This window comes from Dendrobates tinctorius, unplaced genomic scaffold, assembly GCF_039654945.1.
Source record: "Dendrobates tinctorius isolate UK_male_01 unplaced genomic scaffold, ASM3965494v1 ptg000071l, whole genome shotgun sequence".
In the NCBI taxonomy this organism is placed as follows: Eukaryota; Metazoa; Chordata; class Amphibia; order Anura; family Dendrobatidae; genus Dendrobates; species Dendrobates tinctorius.
The window spans coordinates 17,430,403-17,449,695 of record NW_027361739.1 but is presented as its reverse complement, the minus strand read 5'-3'; the positions used below and the strand labels follow the sequence as shown (position 1 = coordinate 17,449,695).

General features: G+C 46.3%; 1 protein-coding gene across 2 annotated transcripts in view; it reads right to left on the bottom strand.

Annotated features, from left to right (window-relative positions):
- Nucleotides 1-19,293, bottom strand: part of GNAS (GNAS complex locus) — a 301,279-nt gene that overhangs the window by 35,342 nt on the left and 246,644 nt on the right. For both annotated transcript variants that reach the window (XM_073582456.1, XM_073582457.1), the window contains exons 2-4: nt 13,896-13,968; nt 1,833-1,887; nt 1,625-1,744 (exon numbers count right to left, since the gene is read on the bottom strand). In XM_073582456.1, the coding sequence (XP_073438557.1) occupies nt 1,625-1,744; nt 1,833-1,887; nt 13,896-13,968 (248 nt within the window). The remainder of the gene's footprint in view (nt 1-1,624; nt 1,745-1,832; nt 1,888-13,895; nt 13,969-19,293) is intronic.

Sequence of the window (19,293 nt, the reverse complement as noted above, 5' to 3'; positions counted from 1 at the left end):
AATATCTCCCACTCCACCATATTCCCCACACTGACCCGTTCTATAATATTCCCCCACACTACACTTATCCATACTATTAACCCCCCCCATAATATTCCCCCCAAACTGCTCCTTCACCCGCAGTTTTCCCCCCCCCCCCCAACTGCCCCATAATATGCCCCTCATAGTAACACCTACCCCTCTACAATACGAATTTATACAGTCAATCCTTGGCTCCTACATGGAACACTTACCGCTACCTCTGAGGTGATAGCAGTGTGATGAGGTCGGCAGTGTGATGACCTCATCACACTGTTGCATGCCGGGGCGCTGTCAAATATTCCTCTGCTCCTGAAGTGTTCAAGTGTAATTGCGTCTGAAAGACGTGAATACATGTGATTACAGGAAGAAGGAAGGGAGCCATGGTCTATCACTTCTCTGCGGGTTCCAAGATATCCTTTGGCAGGCCGCATGTTGCGCAGGCAGGATATATGGGAAGTGTCACAGATTAGACCTGCCTTGTGTACTACAAGGAGGGTTTATAGGGTGCATAAAGAAGTCTACACTTTTTGGGTATTTAGAGTCTGGATGTACCAAGGGATCTACAGTGGAGGAGAATCAATTCGTTTTAAAAATTAAGTGCGCCCCAGGTCCCTACCAAGACGGCAATGCCATTAATTAGGTAGCAAGTCAGGACAAGAAGAGAAGCCATGCCTTCTTTTTCAATAGGACAAGTATAAACCATACAGGATCTACCTGGAAATTTCCTAATAAAATAAAACTGATGTAAAACATCAGGATGTCATCACACTGCAAGTTCTCCAACATGGCTTCTTTTGTGAAGGCGAGAGTCACAGTGGAAATATATGAACCTTCAGTACATATCTACCTGTGAATGGCAGATTTATCAAAGGTTAAAGGGGCTTTATCCAGTGCTTCTACCTTCCACATTGGCAAGATAAGAGGGGCTACTGATAGCTGCGTGCCAGGTCTCATTTACGGCCGACAGTCATACACTTGTTCCTTTCTGCTTAAAGGATTTTTCAATGGGGATCTGACCGCCATCACTACATTTACGTGTAATGGGGCAAAAGGAGAAAACAAGAGCGCTGAGCTCCGTACTCAGATTTGAGGGGTTTCTGGTGGTCAGATGCCCACAAATCAGAACGTCATTATCCTATGGAACGAAAAACTCCCAATGTTGGGAAAACCCTTTAATAGGACAGGTGCATGTTACCTATTGGGCTGCCGCAAGCCCTGCTCATACCAAGAATGTACCTGCCAACCCAATGTTATCAGTCCCTTACTTCCCAACAGGCTACATACTTCTTTAATTCTTAAACTGGCCATAAATCTGGAGGATTGATGTGAAGGCACAAGTCTGATAGACCCTCTATTGGAGCAAGTTGTAGATTTCTTCCAAAACGTGAGCTGCCAGAGGTGACTGGATGATACTTGTTGTCTCCCTTCCTACCTTCAACATATATAAGTCATAAATCCTGTCTAATCCACCCAGTGTTCATATTTATGGGGGGATAGGGAGTGCCAAAAAGGACCCGCTTTAGTAGGAAACAGGATTTTTTTTTCTCCTTCTGTGTAACACATGGTTACAGACAAAGCCATCTGGTCAGAATCAGATACTTACTGCCGGAAAGTCAAAATCCTTGTGACTCGGTAAGCTTGTGATATAATCAATTCGGAACTGGTTGTCTGGGTTCGCTAGCTCCACTGGAGGCGAGAGATTGCACATCGCCGTTACTATGGTCTGCAGAGAAAGGAAAAAACCACAGGCATTGTATCCAATCAGGAAAGCTTGGAGATTACAATATCCGTGCTATCTGGGGTGTACTTACTTCAATGGCCTCTTTTATGTTATTCTTTATATCTTGAATTTTTACCTTTTTCTCCCTGAAAGAAAATATTAAGATATTACAAGCCTGTCCAACTTATGATATAGGGAAGCTGTGATATATGAAGGTTATTGATGTAGCTGTATACATGCATGTTGTTTTCTAATAACACAGGCGTGCGACTAAAAAGCTGTTTGATTATTTTCATCTAATTTCCATGTATTTTGGTGTGCTGAAAACGAAAAAAATATTGAAAAAAATCCTTGACGTCAGGATTTGCCACAAAATGCTCTTCAAAATTAAGTTAATTTTTCTCAATTTTTTTTTTTTTTTTTTATCTTAGGGTTTTGAAAGTCAAAATTACTATTAACTCACATCAATGCAATCAAAACAAAGATTACGTGGAATAACCAAAACAGCTCTTGAAAAATTTTCTTTTGCAGACCTGTGTAATGGTACTTTATGTGTAAAGATCTGATATGCTAGTCATTAAAAGACATGCAAATCAGACAAGCAGTGCAATGGGGGAGTTACTGTGCTGACTTTCAAGGGTAGTGACGCCCCCCGTGCACTTCTGGCCTGATTTGAATATGTTTTGTACACTAGATTTCTCATGACTGACACAAGATCTCACAAAAAAAAAAAAAAAGGGGAGTTTTTATGACCACACATTCAGACCACTACCTCTACATGTAACAAGGTGCTGACAGATTCTCTTTAAAACGAAAGATGAACAGATTAGTAAATAGTAACACTGATGTATGAATACATTGATAGCGTTAGATCCTACATTAGCCATCAAAACCCATAGTGTCCCCCTCGGTTTACAATGGTGTCCTAGAACCACAGCGCAGTGCCAGATTCATTCCAATATGGACACTCAACAGTCCCATTTTACACGGGCCGCTTCCAATGGGATACAGCTTAAGCAGGCTTCAGCAAAAATATTTAGTTACTAAAATGATCATCAATTGATCAAAAACTGAGGAACCCAAGCTCCAGCTCCATCGCTCCCCTCCAGTGTGCATTACACTGTGACAGTCCCAGCAATCACCTGGCTAAAGGATTTCAGGGAGGAGCAGGATACCATACACATTGTGGTCGACCACAAGCCCTCCAATGATCATTGCTCAGCTGGATGTATGCCCTGTCGGGTGTGCTTGGCATGCCCAGCTCTCCTCGGAGATCGCTGCTGTATGGAGGCAGTATACACATATAGCCTCACTTTCTAAGGGTGGGTTGAGCATTGCTGGCCTTATTTCAAGGACTGCTCAGGGTTTCAGCACCAACTTTCTCACCCCAACTAAAAGATCTGGCATGCCACCCTCACCTTCTGAAATTCCAGGTACGTTTCGTAGCTGTAGACGTAACAGCTGCCTAAGAGGGTCCATGAGGACAGTGTTAAGCTGGAGTCACACATAGCGACTTACCAGCGATACAGACACCGATATCAAGGTGTCAGGATCGCTGGTAAGTCGCTATGTGATCGCTGGTGAGCTGTCACACAGACAGCTTCACCAGCGATTAGCACAGCGATACCGAGCGCCCGGCATCGCTGGCCATCCCTGTAAAAAATAGAATTAAAATAAAAAATATAGTTATTCTCACCTTCCGACGTCCCGCGCAGCCATCCTGCCTCTCTCCACGCTCCGGTCCCAGTAATCCTTTGGGAGAATGACCGCGAGATGTCACGGTCTCGCGGTCATTCGTGCAAAGGATCATTGGGACCGGAGCGTGGAGAGAGGAATGCTGCGCGGGACGTCGGAAGGTGAGAATAACTATATTTTTTATTTTAATTCTATTTTTTACAGCTGATCGCTGGTCTCCTGCCTGTCTCACGCAGCGATGCGTGCTGGCCAGCGGGAGCCCAGCGACCAAAAAAAATGTCCAGAGGTTTCTTACAGCGATACAGGCAGGGGGGCCGCTCGCTGATCGCTGTCACACACAGCGATCTCGCTGGTGAGATCGCTGTTACGTCACAAAACTTGTGACTCAGCAGCGATATCGCTAGCGAGATTGCTATGTGTGACTCCTGCTTTAGTGGGGGCTCTCATGGAAGCAGAAACGTCAGGTTACACCTTAGCATCCAAATAATCACTGACATCAACATCTGCCATCTGCACATAGTCACCAACTTTACCATTCAGGCAATATACAGGGTGGCCATTTATATGGATACACCTAAATAAAATGGGAATGGTTGGTGATATCAACTTCCAGTTTGCGGCACATTAGTATATGGGAGGGGGGAAATTTTTCAAGATGGGTGGTGACCATAGCGGCCATTTTGAATCCAACTTTATTTTTTTCCAAAGGGAAGAGGGTCATGTGACATCAAATTTATTGAGAATTTTCACAAGAAAAACAATGGTGTGCTTGGTGTTAATGTAACTTTATTCTTTCATGAGTTATTTACAAGTTTATGACCACTTATAAAATGTGTTCAAAGTGCTGCCCATGGTGTTGGATTGTCAATGCAACCATCTTCTCTCACTCTTGACACACTGATAGCAACACCACAGAAGAAATGCTAGCACAGGCTTCCAGTATCCGTTGTTTCAGATGCTGCACATCTTGTATCTTCACAGCATAGACAATTGCCTTCAGATGACGCCAAGGATAAAAGTCTAAGGGGGTCAGATCGGGAGACAATGGTGGCCATTCAACTAGCCCACGATGACCAATCCACTTTCCAGGAAACTGTTCATGTAGGAATGCTCGGACCTGACACCCATAATTGATGGTATGGTGTGGTATATGGGGTACAAAGATAGTGGGGCCATGCTTCATCAATGGAAACCTCAATGCCATTGGATATCTGAAATTGCTACATGATGATGTGATGCCCTCTATATGCACTGAAGATGGCACGTTCCCTGAGTCTTTCCAGCAAGATGGTGCACCACCATATTATGGGTGTCAGGTCTGAGCATTCTTACAAGGAATCTGACCGCCTTAGACTAGCATTTCTTCTGTGGTGTTGCTATCAGTGTGTCAAGAGTGGGAGAAGAGGGTTGCATTGACAATCCAACACCATGGGCAGCACTTTGAACACATTTTATAAGTGATCATAAACTTGTAAATAACTCATGAAAGAATAAAGTTATGTTAAAGCCAAGCACACTATTGTTTTTCTTGTGAAATTATCAATAAGTTTGATGTGTCACATGATCCTCTTCTCATTGGAAAAAATAAAGTTGGATCCAAAATCGCCAACTTCAAAATGGCCACCATGGTCACCACCCATCTTGAAACATTTCCCCCCTCCCATATACTAATGTGCCACAAGCAGGAAGTTGATATCACCAACCATTCCCATTTTATTTAGGTGTATCCATATCAATGGCCCACCCTGTACATAAAGCCACACAATATTCTTATTGTGTGGGACCATAGCAAATAATAAACTGCAGCTGACTGTTTTCAGAACAGAGAGACAAGCACTCCTATCATCATATAACAGGATCCTCAGGATGATAATTGTCCGACATCTACTCTAGCAAGATCCTGTAACGGTCCCATCTCCATCCATAGGGACGGCAGGAGTGAGGGTCCGTCACGTGCTCCGATGACCTAATAAGGCAGTCATTTCCCCTGCACACAGAAACACGCAGGCAATTAGTACGGTCAGGTTTAGAGAGACTCGCTGGAACAGAGGAAGAAACACACTGTAAGTGGGAGGACGCAGCCGGCACTGACACAAACTTCTATCTTGGCAAATTTACTGGCAAAACGGTATCAATCTGTGCATCGGGGAACAGAACACGATCGCTGCCAACACATTAACCCTATCCTCCGGAGACTGAACTAGAATATGATGGCGTTCATGTGCATCATCTCCTGGGCCATCTATATTTCCCTTTTATCTCTTGTAAACAGAAAAAGGTGAATGTGATATCCCGGAGATGAGAACGGGCCTAGAGGTCAATGAAATCCTCAAAGACGTCCTGGAGTCATTGAACACAACCTTCATAATCTGTATTCGGGGTCTCCTGCTGTAACAGATGGCCACATACAAAAACTGGACTACGTGGCCAAAACACTGGCCCATTTGAAGCTAGACTGCTGAGAAAACAGCGAGCAAGTATATGTATGCGGACTACCTTAGTAGTCCTGCAGACTGTGTAACAAGACGCCGGTTCACGAAAGTCAACTACATGCAATTCCTGCCCATTGGCACTTGTTAATTATGCCGGGAGCATAGCCTACAAAAATACATCCCAACTGTGCACACAACACCCAATGTAACAGATCACTCCTGGAAAAAAACAAAAACTGTACGTAGTGCAGGACCTGAGGAGACAGTGCACAAACCAAGGTGCCTATATACCTGAAGGAGAGTCCAGACGGCCACATTTCACCGTCCATATACAGGCCGCAATGCCCGGACTGACCGTGGGTACACAACATCTCACAGGCCTGTGGGGCTGTAAGATTGGGTCAGGAGATGCCCCGGCAGTTAGGCCTTGTGGTCTGCATACGCACCATGAAATATGGCTGTCAAAACCTGACAGTGTGCGGAGTAAACATCATAAGGGACAGATGAACAAAAAGATTCATACTACCCTGCTCCGGCCTCCAGTTCAGTGCTCATTTCCACACCAGCAGCCTGCTGCACAACATCCTAGGGGTGTGATGCTTATTAGGCCCCCCATGACTTCATAACATACCTCACGGGGGGCCCAATTAGCAGCAGAGACGCCTTCTATGCCAGGCAGCTGAATGCTGGCGCAGAAGTGAGCACTGTCCTACTGACAGAACTGGACGCCAGAGCAGGGTAATCCGAATCTTTTTACTCACCGCTACCAACATACAACCTCTCAGGCCCAGACATTGGCTTAGAAGGGTTTTCCAGTCTATTAAAACTCATCATCCATCCACTGGATACATAAGAAATAGTAGGATCCGTTCTACAGTGGGCTTTATGCTGTGTGCCCCTAGGGAGAGCCAAATGGAGTTGCGGGTCAAGCACACACCTTATGAAAAGGAATAAGGATCAGTTAGCCATCCATTGTTCTCCTATTTCAAGCGGATCCGGGTTTTATTCAGTCGCCATGACAGCACCACGAGAGAGGGGACAGAAAACCTACAGACAAAGAAGGGCGGCCCTCTCTCCCGTCTCAGTTGGTTTCCTGTCCGTGACAATGGATCCCTTCAGACATACCTCTTCAGGAGTTCGAAGTTTCTTGAGTGGAATCCCGGGCCCGGCAGGGCCTCCAGCTCTCGCAGCGGGCACCGTCGGGGGGGGGGGGGGGGTTACTCGGCAGGCCAGGATGAGAGACACCTGCTGGCCCCATCGGGGGCGGTACCTGGGGGATGGCGAGCTACTTAGACTCAGGTCAGCTGCGGGATGCTTCTGGCCCTGTGTAGTGCATAATGGCATCTCTGGAGCATGCAGAGTCTCTGAATGAGCAGCCACTGCCACAGCCTTCAGAAAAGTCCCAGCAGCGGTCTAGCAGCAGCAGCCACTCTGGGAGGCATAAATCTATCCAGAAGGCGAAGCCTGAGAAGTCCACGAGCCGTAAAGGATCGGCAGCTATGTTGAACCCTCCACAGAACCCGGTACCACTCTGTTAAAAGCCAGGGGTAAGTGAGCTACGAGAAAGTTCACCTTGGTGATTTTCTGTTCCCCTTATGTTCCCTCTCTCCAATCTGTCAGGGGAAAAAGTGCTCCAGGAAAAGCAAGCACAGAGTGTGCAGAGTGCGGGTCTCCCCTTCCAGACGGTCATGGAAGGAAGCTATGTAGACCCTGCATACATCGCCTAGTCACAGAAGAGACCTCCAACTTTATCTCCAGTTTGCGGGAGATAGTCAGGCAGGAGGTTAGGGGTTCGGTCAGATCCCTATCTCCGGACACAGGGTTTAAAGGGAAGTCCCCCGTTTTAATCTTAGACAGCGATTCACAAGAGTTAACATCAAACTCATCCCACTCCTGTTTTCCGCTAGAACGAGTCAGTCATCTAGTAAAGGCGGTAAACAGCACAATGGGAATTGAGGAGACCCCGACAGAGAAGTCCGTGCAGGATTCGATGTTCAGGGGGTTGGACCGGAAAAATCGAAGGTCCTTTCCGTTAGTAGACAAAATCAGCGCCCTTATCACAAGGGAGTGGAAAAAGCCCGATGGGTGGCAGGGAGCCTTTCCTGCCTTCAAAAGAAGGTATCCATTTGAGGAGGCAGCTTCATCCTTATGGGACAAAGCCCCAAGACTGGACGCAGCAGTCGCCAAAGCGTGCGAAAAAAAAAGTTCCCTACCCTTTGAGGACCTTGGTAGCTTAAAAGGACCCGCTGGATAATAGGAAGGCAGACGTCTTCCTTAAGGGAACCTGGGAGACATCAGCAGGAGCCCTCAGACCAGCGATCGCTGCCACGTGCACTGCCAGGTCCTTAATGGTATGGTTGGACCATTTAGAAGAGCAGCTTAGAGATAAGGTCCCAAGACAGGACATCCTTTCCTCCCTTTCTACAACCCAGGGAGCGGCGGCCTTCCTCTCAGATGCGTCAGCGGACTCTGAAGTTAGCAGTCAGATCCGCGGCCCTCTCCAATGCCGCCCGTAGGGCCTTGTGGCTTAAAATGTTGGCCAGGTGATATGCAGGCCAGATCAAAGTTATGCGGCATCCCGTGTGAAGGGGTTCATTTATTTGGTTAAGTGCTGGATGAACTGTTAGAGAAAGCTGGCGACAGCAAGAAACGATTCCCCTACTTAGGAAGGCCATCTTACAGACGGGACTCTTACAGAAGGTGGTCTGACCGTAGGAGAGCAACAAGAGAAAGACCCAGATATGACAGCAGGAGGAAAGGTAGGGGGTATAGGTTTAATACCCCACGGGACCGTAGTAATCCTAAATGACTGCCGGACCAGGTCGGGGGGAAATAGCCCATGGATACGGGAGCATTATCAGAACGGGACTGAGGTTTGAGTTCCAGAGAACCTCGCATGCAAAATTTCTTCTAACCCCCATCCGCTCTTCATCTACAGAACAGAAGGCGTTGGAGTCGGAGGTCCGTGAACTTCTCCAGAAGGGTGTCTTGGTGAGGGTTCCTGAGCTACAAAGAGGTAAAGGGTTCTACTCCCCCCTCTTTCTAGTCAAGAAGACAGACTGCTCCTTCCGCACCATCATTAATCTCAGAAGCCTCAATAAATTTATTAAAATTCAATCTTTCAAAATGAAGTCTGTGAAATCTGCTATTAAATTGCTATTCAGTGGGTGCTTTGTGGTAGTCATAAACCTTAAAGACGCCTATTATCACGTCCCGATACACGCAGATCATCAGCAATTCTAAGGGTGGCCGTTTCACTGGGCGGAATTATATGCCACTTCCAATACAGGGCACTTCCCTTCGGGGTTGCAGTCGCTCCCCGGGTCTTCACAAAGATAAAGGCTGAGGTTATGGCTCATTTGCACGAACAAGACATTCTCGTGATCCCCTATCTAGATGATCTACTAATTGTGGGGCACTCGGAATCTCACTGCACTGCCCAATTAGGGAAGGTAATATCCAGCCTTCAGGGGTTAGGATGGATCATTAATTTTAAAAAGTCACAGTTGCAGCCCCTAAAAGTTCAGCAGTTCCTCAACCTTATCCTAGACTCTGATATACAGGAGTGTCGATTACCAGAATCTAAAATATTCAACATTCAGCGTCAGACACTCAGGGTGATAGACAACCCATCGGTTACACTTAGGGGGGCAATGTCCCTGTTGGGCTCACTAACATCATGTATACCAGCAGTACTCTGGGCCCAATTCCACACCAAAACTCTGCAGTGAGATGTTTTGCACAACACCCGTCGGCTAGAAGGTCGCCTCGAGGGTTGATTCACCTTATCCAACGATATCATTCAGTCTCTACGATGGTGGTCACAGATACCAAATCTGCGTAGGGGAGTTCCCTGGGTAAATCATATCTCCCGAATCATAACCACGGATGCTAGTCCCAGGGGCTGGGGAGCACATATGGGGGATGTGTGGGTCCAGGGTGCGTGGACACCGTCAGAACAAGAATTTTCCTCTAACCTTAAAGAGCTGTTAGCCGTGGAGCGGGCTGCAACTGCTTTCCTTATGTCCCTACAAGTCAAACACGTCAGGCTATTTTCAGACAACCAGGTAACTGTAACCTACATTAACCACCAGGGGGGAACCTGGTCCAGGCCCTTAACGGATGTAGCAAATCGTATCTTCCAGATCGCCGAGGTTCACCTTCTATCCCGCCATATAAAAGGAAAACAAAATATAACAGCCGATTTCCTAAGTCGCAACAGGCTCAAACAGGGAGAGTGGGCACTAAAGAGGGCCATCTTCGGACAGATCGTACACAGGTGGGGACTCCCGGAAATAGACTTGTTCGCCAGCAAAAGAAACAGACAACTCCCTTTGTTTTGTTCTCTGGATCCCAGACAGAACCCATATGCCGTGGACGCTCTCCTGATCCCTTGGAACTTCGACCTGGCGTACGCCTTCCCCCCCCCCCCCCACTGAATTTAATTCCGATAGTGCTGAGGAAGATTCGAGAGGACAGGGCTCACGTTATCCCAGTAGCCCCATTCTGGCCCAGTAGACCGTGGTTTTCTTGGCTGAGGAAGATGTCCGTGTCCCAGCCATGGATTCTACCAGAGCTCCTGGACCTTCTGTCTCAAGGTCCAGTGTATCACCCACAAGTTTCCAACTTACACCTAGCGGCGTGGAATTTGAGGGGGGGGCTGCTGAGAGGGAGGGGGTTTTCCTGTGGGCTAGTCAACACCCTATTAAAAAGCAGGAAAGCCTCCACGACAAATATCTAGAGTCTGGAGAAGATTCTTATCAGCCTCAGGGGCAGAGGTTGGTCAGAAAATCCGCATTGGCCAGATACTGGAATTCCTTCAGAAGGGGTTGGAGATGGGTCTAGCCACAAATACACTTAGGGTACCGTTACATTTAGCGATGCACCAGCGATTCCGACCACGATACAACCCGGTCAGGATCGCTGGTGCATCGCTAAATGGTCGCTAGCGAGCTGCCAAACAGGCAGATCTCGCCAGCGACATAGCAGCGGTCGGCGGTCGTTACTTACCTGTCAGACGCGGCGATGAAGACGTCTTCCCGCCCGCGTCGCTCGTCGGCGCCTGCAGGAAGCCCAGCAGGAAGTGGCCGACGAGAAACGGTCCAGGACGTTGTTGCGCGATCAGCGATAACCAGTGGGGTAGCCGGTCGGAGGTAAGTATCACACAATTTCTTTTGCTTATACAGCAGGTGGGTTGGAAATCCCGGAAGGCAAAAAGGCGCACTCTACTCGGGCCGTGGCAACATCCTGGGCAGAGAGGTCGGAAGTATCCATTGAGGACATATGTAAGACAGCCATGTGGTCCTCTCCATCCACGTTCTTTATCCACTATAGATAGGATTTAGGCGGGTCCGCCGACCTCACGTTTGGGAGAAAGGTGCTTGAGGCAGCTATCCCTCCCTAAGTTCTCTTCATCTCTGTAAACCTCTCGTGGTGCTGTGTCATGGCGACTGAATAAATGCTCAGCTACTTACCGGTAGCGGTGTTTTTCAGGAGCCCATGACAGCACCTTTACATTCCCTCCCTCTGCTCTCACGTATGGGTCAGCACCTTTCTTTCGGTTAGACTTTAGTCACAGGTGTGAAGAATATTTAGTTTGCCTGTGTATATATGAATTGCTACTAACCAGGGAGGTCCTCTCATGCTCTGTAATCCAACTGAGACGGGAGAGAGGGCCGCCCTTTTTTATGTCTGTAGGTTTCCTGTCCGCGAAGGGCGGATCCCCTCTCTCGAGGTGCTGTCATGGGCTCCTGAAAAACACCGCTACCGGTAAGTAGCTAAGCATTTTTTGCTTAGTGGAGGTGAAAAAAAAAAAACGTAATGTGCTACTGGACATCTGAACTTTCTTGTAATCATCTATTTGAAACCTATTTAGTTAGCAAAAAACGGATCCATTTCAAATGGGAGAAAAACATATGGCCAATTAACGGATCCATTTTCCATAGACCAATGTTAAAAAGCTGTAGTCAGTTTTTTTTTTTCTTCTTTAAAATGGAGAAAAAAAAAAAAAAAAAAAAAATTGTGTCTGCACAACTTTTTGGGCAACGGATTGCTGATGGATCTGTCCTAACAGATGATTACTGGAATAGTAAACTTAGTCTAAGTGCACTTGGCAAAAAAAAAAAAAAAAACACGTTTATACGTGTCCATATCTGGGAAAAGGACTGGTGAATGAAACCCCAGATAATCTACCTATAAGACTGCCTGAGGCAATGTGCTACTAGCACAAGAGTGCCTGAGCCCAGATCACATACAAGTGAGGAGGGCACAGCAAATGCTCTAAACCAGTACAGATACCACCAACATTCACCAATGTGTCCCCCTATATATGCACACACTAAAGTGGGAGCCACTGCCTTGTACCATTGTTATAGGAATCACTCCCTTTACACAGAACATGAATACACCAGGACATAAAGGTTCAATTGCTACAAGGGGCTTCAGCAAAGAATGGATATTTGCTCACCAATGTTGGGGTCTGTTCAATCCTATTATCATAATAGTCCTGACTGACCAGGTAGTTCTGTCCATCTTAGCCACCATGTCCCATCAGCAGCCCGCCACCACCCAATCATCTGCTGTAGAGAGACAGTGGGAGGCCCCTATACACATTAATTAACATTTTCCTGGATTTTGGACAACTACATCAGATAAGATTATAAAGACGACAAAGAAACTGCAATATAAAAAAAGTAGAAGATTGCAAACATCACATTTCTACTTTGTGCTGGAGACCTCAGCATAACTGGCTCAATACACAACGATACCAGCATTGAAAGGAAGCCATCAGGATTTTTGTGTTTCATGCATTTTTTTTATCCCTACAAAAACAGGATGGAAATTCCCCTCCCCCATATTGTAATCTGTATTTAAAAAAAACAAAAACTTTAATTTTCAAGCTGGATTTTTTTTCCTTTAAACCACATTCTATAAACTTCACAAATCAGGGAATTCACACGCTTATTTGCATCAATCGACTGATGCTGACTTTTGTATTCAAGCATCTAATGAGCGTGTGCAAAGATTTTTATACTGCAGGTCGTTTTCTGATGACACTTTCCCTTTAAAGTCAAAATAAAATTTGCTATGTCAATACACAAGTGTATAGAAATATACTGAACTAAACCCTCCGTGACAATGTCACATAGAAGGGGCTCAATACAAACACTTTCAGGCCCCCAGAGAGCTATGAATTTCAGTTTTCCTGAAGCATTTTTTTCAGGGTCCCCTATATTGTCCTATTATCAATGTACATGCATTTTCTATGGTGTTTTATCATATAGAAAAAAAAATAACCCAAAAACACTGTACTCCGAGCAATAAGGAGGCGGGGGACACACGCGCCATAGGCAGAACAGATATCAGAGAGAATAGTATTTTATTATTTTATGAGACACTCACACCCTATTGTAGCTTTCACATGTGGCTAATCGAGGACAGATTTAGCTTAGGGGCGATATGTACAATGTACCAAATATGCTACAACACCCAAAGGGTAACGCTATATAATAAGATATCTGATCATTGCCTAGAACTGCTTAGATAGAACCTTTGCAGCAGGGAACGCCCCCGCGTGTACCCACAGCGTCACATACTAATTACTTATCAGTCTGGAGATCCTGAACTCAATGTGAAGGCTTTGATACAGTTTCTTAGATTACAGCCATTTTGAGCCAGAAAACAAAGTCCAAAAGAAATGACACTTCCCACGTGTCACCGTAGTCGTGATCATAACCTTTTACATGCAGCTTTTCCGAGGTGGAGAGAAGGCGCCTTGAACGTGGCCCAACGACAAGCCAATGCAGTAAATGCCCCTCACCTACCGGACATTAAAGGAGTTTCCCTTTACAAAGCACCAATGCCAACATTGCACAGAAAAAAAATACCTTGCAAATGAATGCAGTTTACCCCTGATGGCTATATGTTAAAGGGGCTTTGGCACTAGCAGACACGGGCAGGCGGCATCCCACCCAAAAGCTCCATCAAGTCCATCACATGTGAAGATCCGTATCAGTAGCTGTACTTACTCAGCATTAAAGCCATTCACATGAAGAATTCTCATCTGCTTCACGATTGTGCTTTTCCCCGACTCTCCAGCACCTAGAAAGACAAAACCGGTAGATTAATTCTGAGAAAAGACGACATTTATGCTAAATACAGAGGACAGCGAATTGCAATCTACTTAAACCAGCCAAACAATGTGAAGCATGAGGCACAGAGTTATGTCCCTGGGTGAAAAGAACTGGATACACAAGTCTATTGGATAACAAAAGGAGCTTTTCCTGCTCCAACAACTTTCATTTTCACCATGTAACAGTATCCAAGACACAAATAGGAAGACCAAGATCTGGTGACAGAGGCTCGGCACATCAGACAGGTGAAAGAACATGCTCGGCACATCCCGGCCTCAAACGCTAGAAGTGAGCAGAAGTGGCCTGGAGATGTGTGGACATTTGTACCCAGTAAAGAGTTACAGTGGTGGTCTCAATCATTTATCCACAAGACGCCATGTGTGATCGGAAGGTCTCCGGCTGCCGAGCCCCTCACCATTCTTGAAAATGGAGGGCCAAAAATTCTCTGGGTGAACTGAGCGGTAATGTACATATGTCGACACCATTCCTGTAGGGGGGCAATGAAAGACGCAGTGGTCAGACAAAGATGGGACCCACAGAGAACATACATTTGTCACCCATTCTGTGGATAGGCGTCATACGTTGTTTATGGGACAACCCCCGTAAGCCGGGCATACGCGAGATCCAAGCCATCTACCAAATGCTAGTTTATTTAGACAAGAAAAGGTTCAACTTTCTGCATGAACAAAAGATCAAGCATAGTGAAACACAACAGACCCCCATCCCTCGTTTACTTGCAGGTACAGGAGGGCAAGCCGGTGGGATTTAGAGATCATCTGAAAGCGTATGGGACGAGAACCACGGCCAAAAATCACGGATAGCTCAGAGCACATAGATCACTTCGGTCTGCATGAGTAAAGCGGCCATTAAACGGCAGATGATCGTTCAATGCTGCGGTTTGGTCCACAAAATGGACCTCAAGGCTCTCTGATAGGAGAACGGTTACAGAAGACACTAATGCTATGTGCACACGCTGCGGATTGGTATCTGCGGAACTGCAGGTAAAATGACCTGAAGTTTTACCTGCGGTTTATCACCTCTACAATGGAGATGGTAAACCGCAGCAGAATCCGCAGATAAGAAGTGACACGTCAATTCTTTCTGCGGATTCAAAACCGCAGCTTTTCCGCAGTTAAGAATCCGCAGCATGTGCACAGCAGATTGTAAATTCCATACGATAACATGCTACTGTACACTGTCTGCAGAACTGCTGCGGATCCCAGGCGGCCAAAACCGCAGCGTCTGCCCCTAGCCTAAGGGCTCCGCTACACATAGCGACGCACCAGCGATATGACCTGGTCAGGATCGCTGGTGTGTCGCTACATGATTGCTGGGTCCAGTATTCAGGACCAGCGAGGACGCGGGTAACTAAGCGCGCGTGAGTCGCTTAGTTACCGCTGTGTACCCTGGATACCAGCGTGCTTGCGCTGGGAGCTGGTATCCAGGGTACACAGTGGGTAACTAAGCAACGCGCGCGCTTAGTTACCCGTTGTTTACCTTGGATACCAGCTCCCCATGTCTGCATACAGCGCTGGGAGCTCGCTGATCGATGGTCTCCCGCTGCTCGCCAGCGGGAGACCAACGATCAAAAAAAGGCCCAGGACGTTCCTGCACGATCAGTGATACCGGGCGGGGGGGGGCGGTTGCTGATAGGTGTCTCACACAGCGATCTCGCTTAGTGTGACGGGGGCTTAAGTTGGCACAGCAGCATTGCAGCACCGGAGTCCTGGGTTCAAATCCCGCCAAGGACAACATCTGCAAGGAGTTTGTATGTTCTCCCCGTGTTTGCGTGGCTTTCCTCCAGGTTCTACGATTTCCTCTCTCAGTCCAAAGCCATACCAAAAGGGAATGTAGATTGTGAGCCCCATTGGGGACAGAGATGATAATGTCTGTAAAAGCGCTGTGGACATTAATGGTGCTATATGAATGAGTAAAGTAAATAAAAGCTCACTTCTGGATAGTAAGACAATAACGTAACAGTAATGGCCACAAACAGTAAGCAGTTTCTCTCGGACAAGGGAGAAATAAGCATACAACCAAGATACATTACTGCCAGGAGCAATACGTGTTTCGGAAGGCTATGTTCACACGCAGCTTTTTTCTGCAGTAAAAGCGCTGCACTGAAAACTGGTTTTTGCAACTTTAAAATTGATGAGAGCTAAAGAGAATGTACAAACAGAAAATGAAATTGTTTACATCAGGTTTTTACATTATATATTTAAAATAAATAATGTAGATCTGACACTAGATTCACAAACTGGAGTTTTCAGCAGCAGACAGGCTCTGACTCACTGATTTGTTCTGAGCATGCTGTCATCAGGGCAAAGGTTGTTGGGAAGTAAGGGGGAGGAGGTGAGCTGTGACATCACACATTGTGAATGCTGGATCCGGGGTATTAATACTCATTGTACTGCTGCCTGTGCTAATGACTGGCCAACAGGGTGTTTATTTTATTTGTATTTTACAGCAAATTTGGAAATTTGAAGTTTGATTGTTGTTTTTTTTTTTTTTTTTTACATACCCCGATTTAAGTAATTTCTTTTCTGATAACAAAGCCCCTAAGAGCAGAAGGAGAATTGCTATGAATGCATCTTCCCTACACCCATTCACCTCTGCACTCTGTATCAGTAATAGAACTCCTGAGACGGACGGACCTCTGAGGGTAGGTGCACGCGATCAGTAAACGCTGCATACATCCGCAGCGTCCAAATGTTACAGCAGTGGAGAGGATTTCAAGGAATCCCATCTCCACTGACCACTATGCGTGCAGGGACACCCGCGGCTCACACCCGCGGCTCTCACCCACGGAGACGGACATGAGGCACGTCTTTCCAGACCACAGCATGCCCATTTATCTTGCAGAGACGCTATTCTCCGCACAAGAAATGTCACCCATACTGCTGATGTAAACCAAGGCCTAAAGACAATCTTTACATGGAGTCTGTGTGCACAAAATGACTGTACCAACCAAGCAGACGCTCAGTGCACCATGGCGTGGTCCAACCTACTTGTTTTTCCCGTCTCCGCCCCCTTTTCCTTGATTGGCAGGTCTGCCTTTACAGGAGCCAGATGAGTTGGAGATACTTGTTTTCCATCCAAGTGGGGTGAGGCACTGAACTGGTTAACCCACACCAAGGGTGCTGTGCTTGGTTTGCACAGTCCCCACAGGTGTAATGTGCTGTGTCGATTGGTAGAACTGGCTTCATAACATCTGTGTTTGAGAGCTAGAACCAACTTTTCTGGGTGATAGCCTTTAGGCTACACATTGCCAACAAATTTTGTGTGGCTCGCCTGCGGCTTGCCATTTTAGAGCTGCAATTTGACTGGAAAATAAGAACCACCATAAATTGCTCAGTAGCACAGATGAACCATCAGAGCACGCTAGGGTTGTAAAGCCAAAAGTTAGGAAAGAAAAATTAAGAGAGGTAGGAAGTAACCGACTTTAACGACCTTCTGACAAAAGATGAAGAACAAAAGCAATATGTCCTGCAAGTTGTAAGCAAATGCCGAGCATTATATTCTGACGTTTCAAAAACTACTTTAACAAAAGCTCTAGAATAGATTAGATAACTATGTAAAATGATCAACTCATGTAGGTTAGCGTGCTCTGATGGTTCATCTGTGCTACTGAGCAATTTATTAGCCATTAACAACTTTTCATTGTCTGTAATGGTGGGATCAAAAAACGATAATCCCACTAACTCTGCATTCAAATACCACAAATGGTTCGAAAATTTGGTCAGGGCTATTTCTGCAATGTTGTTGTCACATTCTTTATAGTCTAACAGACTATGCAAAATACCTAAATCTTAAAATACCTCAATTTGGATTTTTTCAAACTTTGAGCGACGAGCGGCACGGGTTAACGTCGTTTGATCGAGCTCAAATTTTGGCTCTCTCAATATCTGGAAAGGGGAATAGTTTTGTGGGGTCCAGACAAACAAGATTCTGACATTTTTCCCCCCCCATATGAGATCCGGTCACCCTAATGTTCACATTGGGAGAGTACGCAGTGGATTTTACAGTTGCAGCACTGAAGATGAGATTTTACAAACTCTCTTACAAGGGGTTGACCACTACTAGGACAACCCTTTCTTAAACTAAACATTCGGCCCTGATCAAACGATGAAGTTTATATTCACCTCCTGTGCGGACACCGTTCCAGCTGTGTCTGCACTCCTGGCGGGCCTGTGATGCGGTGGTATGGTACTTGACCCTGGCACCCAATCAGCGCCGGCGTCACTGGCCTCACCTTCGGACAAACTGAATATGAAGTGTAAGGCTGTGTGCACACGCTGCGGATTTTGCTGCGGTTCCGCAGCGGTTTTGGCCGCTGCGGACCCGCAGCAGTTTTTGCTGCGGTGTACAGTACCATGATTCCCTATGGGAATCAAAAACCGCAATGCAGACGGTGCGGAATTTTCCGCGCGGATTATCTGCGGTTTTCAATCCGCAGAAAGATTTGACATGTCAATTCTTTCTGCGGATTCTGCTGCGGTTTGCCATCTCCTCCATTGAGGAGATGAAAAACCGCAGGGCAAAACCGCAGAGCAATCCGCAGGTCTTTTGACCTGCGGTTTCACCTGCGGATTTTACAAAATCCGCGCGGATGAATCCGCACCTAATCCGTAGCGTGTGCACACAGCCTAAGTCTGGGCTGCAGCTGATCTCTGACTTCCTCTTCATGTTCCGCTCGTGTGAAGCACGTCCACTTATGATACCAACACTTGGCAGCCAAGCCTTGCCCCAGCAGCTGGTGTTACCTGCCAACACATGCAGACAGTAAAGGTACGTTCCCACGGGACCACCTTCCAGTGCTGCAGCTTTTTCACCGTGGACTGGCACGAGACATATCCTCTGCCCATTACAGGACAAGCATTAGGGATGAGATTCTACTAAACCTCATATGCTGCTGCACAGAAATCCGCAGCAGAAAGTAACCTGCGCTGAGGATGTGACAGCACGTCACGCTGTGAACTTTCACCCTTTGTAACCCAAAATGTATATTTGGTTCCAAATCCCCAACAACATCTGCAATGATTTGTGGGGGTTGCAGATTTTGGGCATCTATGAATATATACTTTTAGGGGGATGTCCGCAAGGGTGATATTTTTAAACAAAGATTTGGAAGTCCTACTTCAAAATTCAAACAAAAAAATAACCACTCAATAGGAAATCCACACCAGCTTTGCCGAGGTTTAGGAGCAAACACATCAAAAACCACAAGGAGATCAAAAACAAATCAGTTTTTATTGGGGAGCTGGGACACACTTGCAAGTTTTCTGACGTTTTA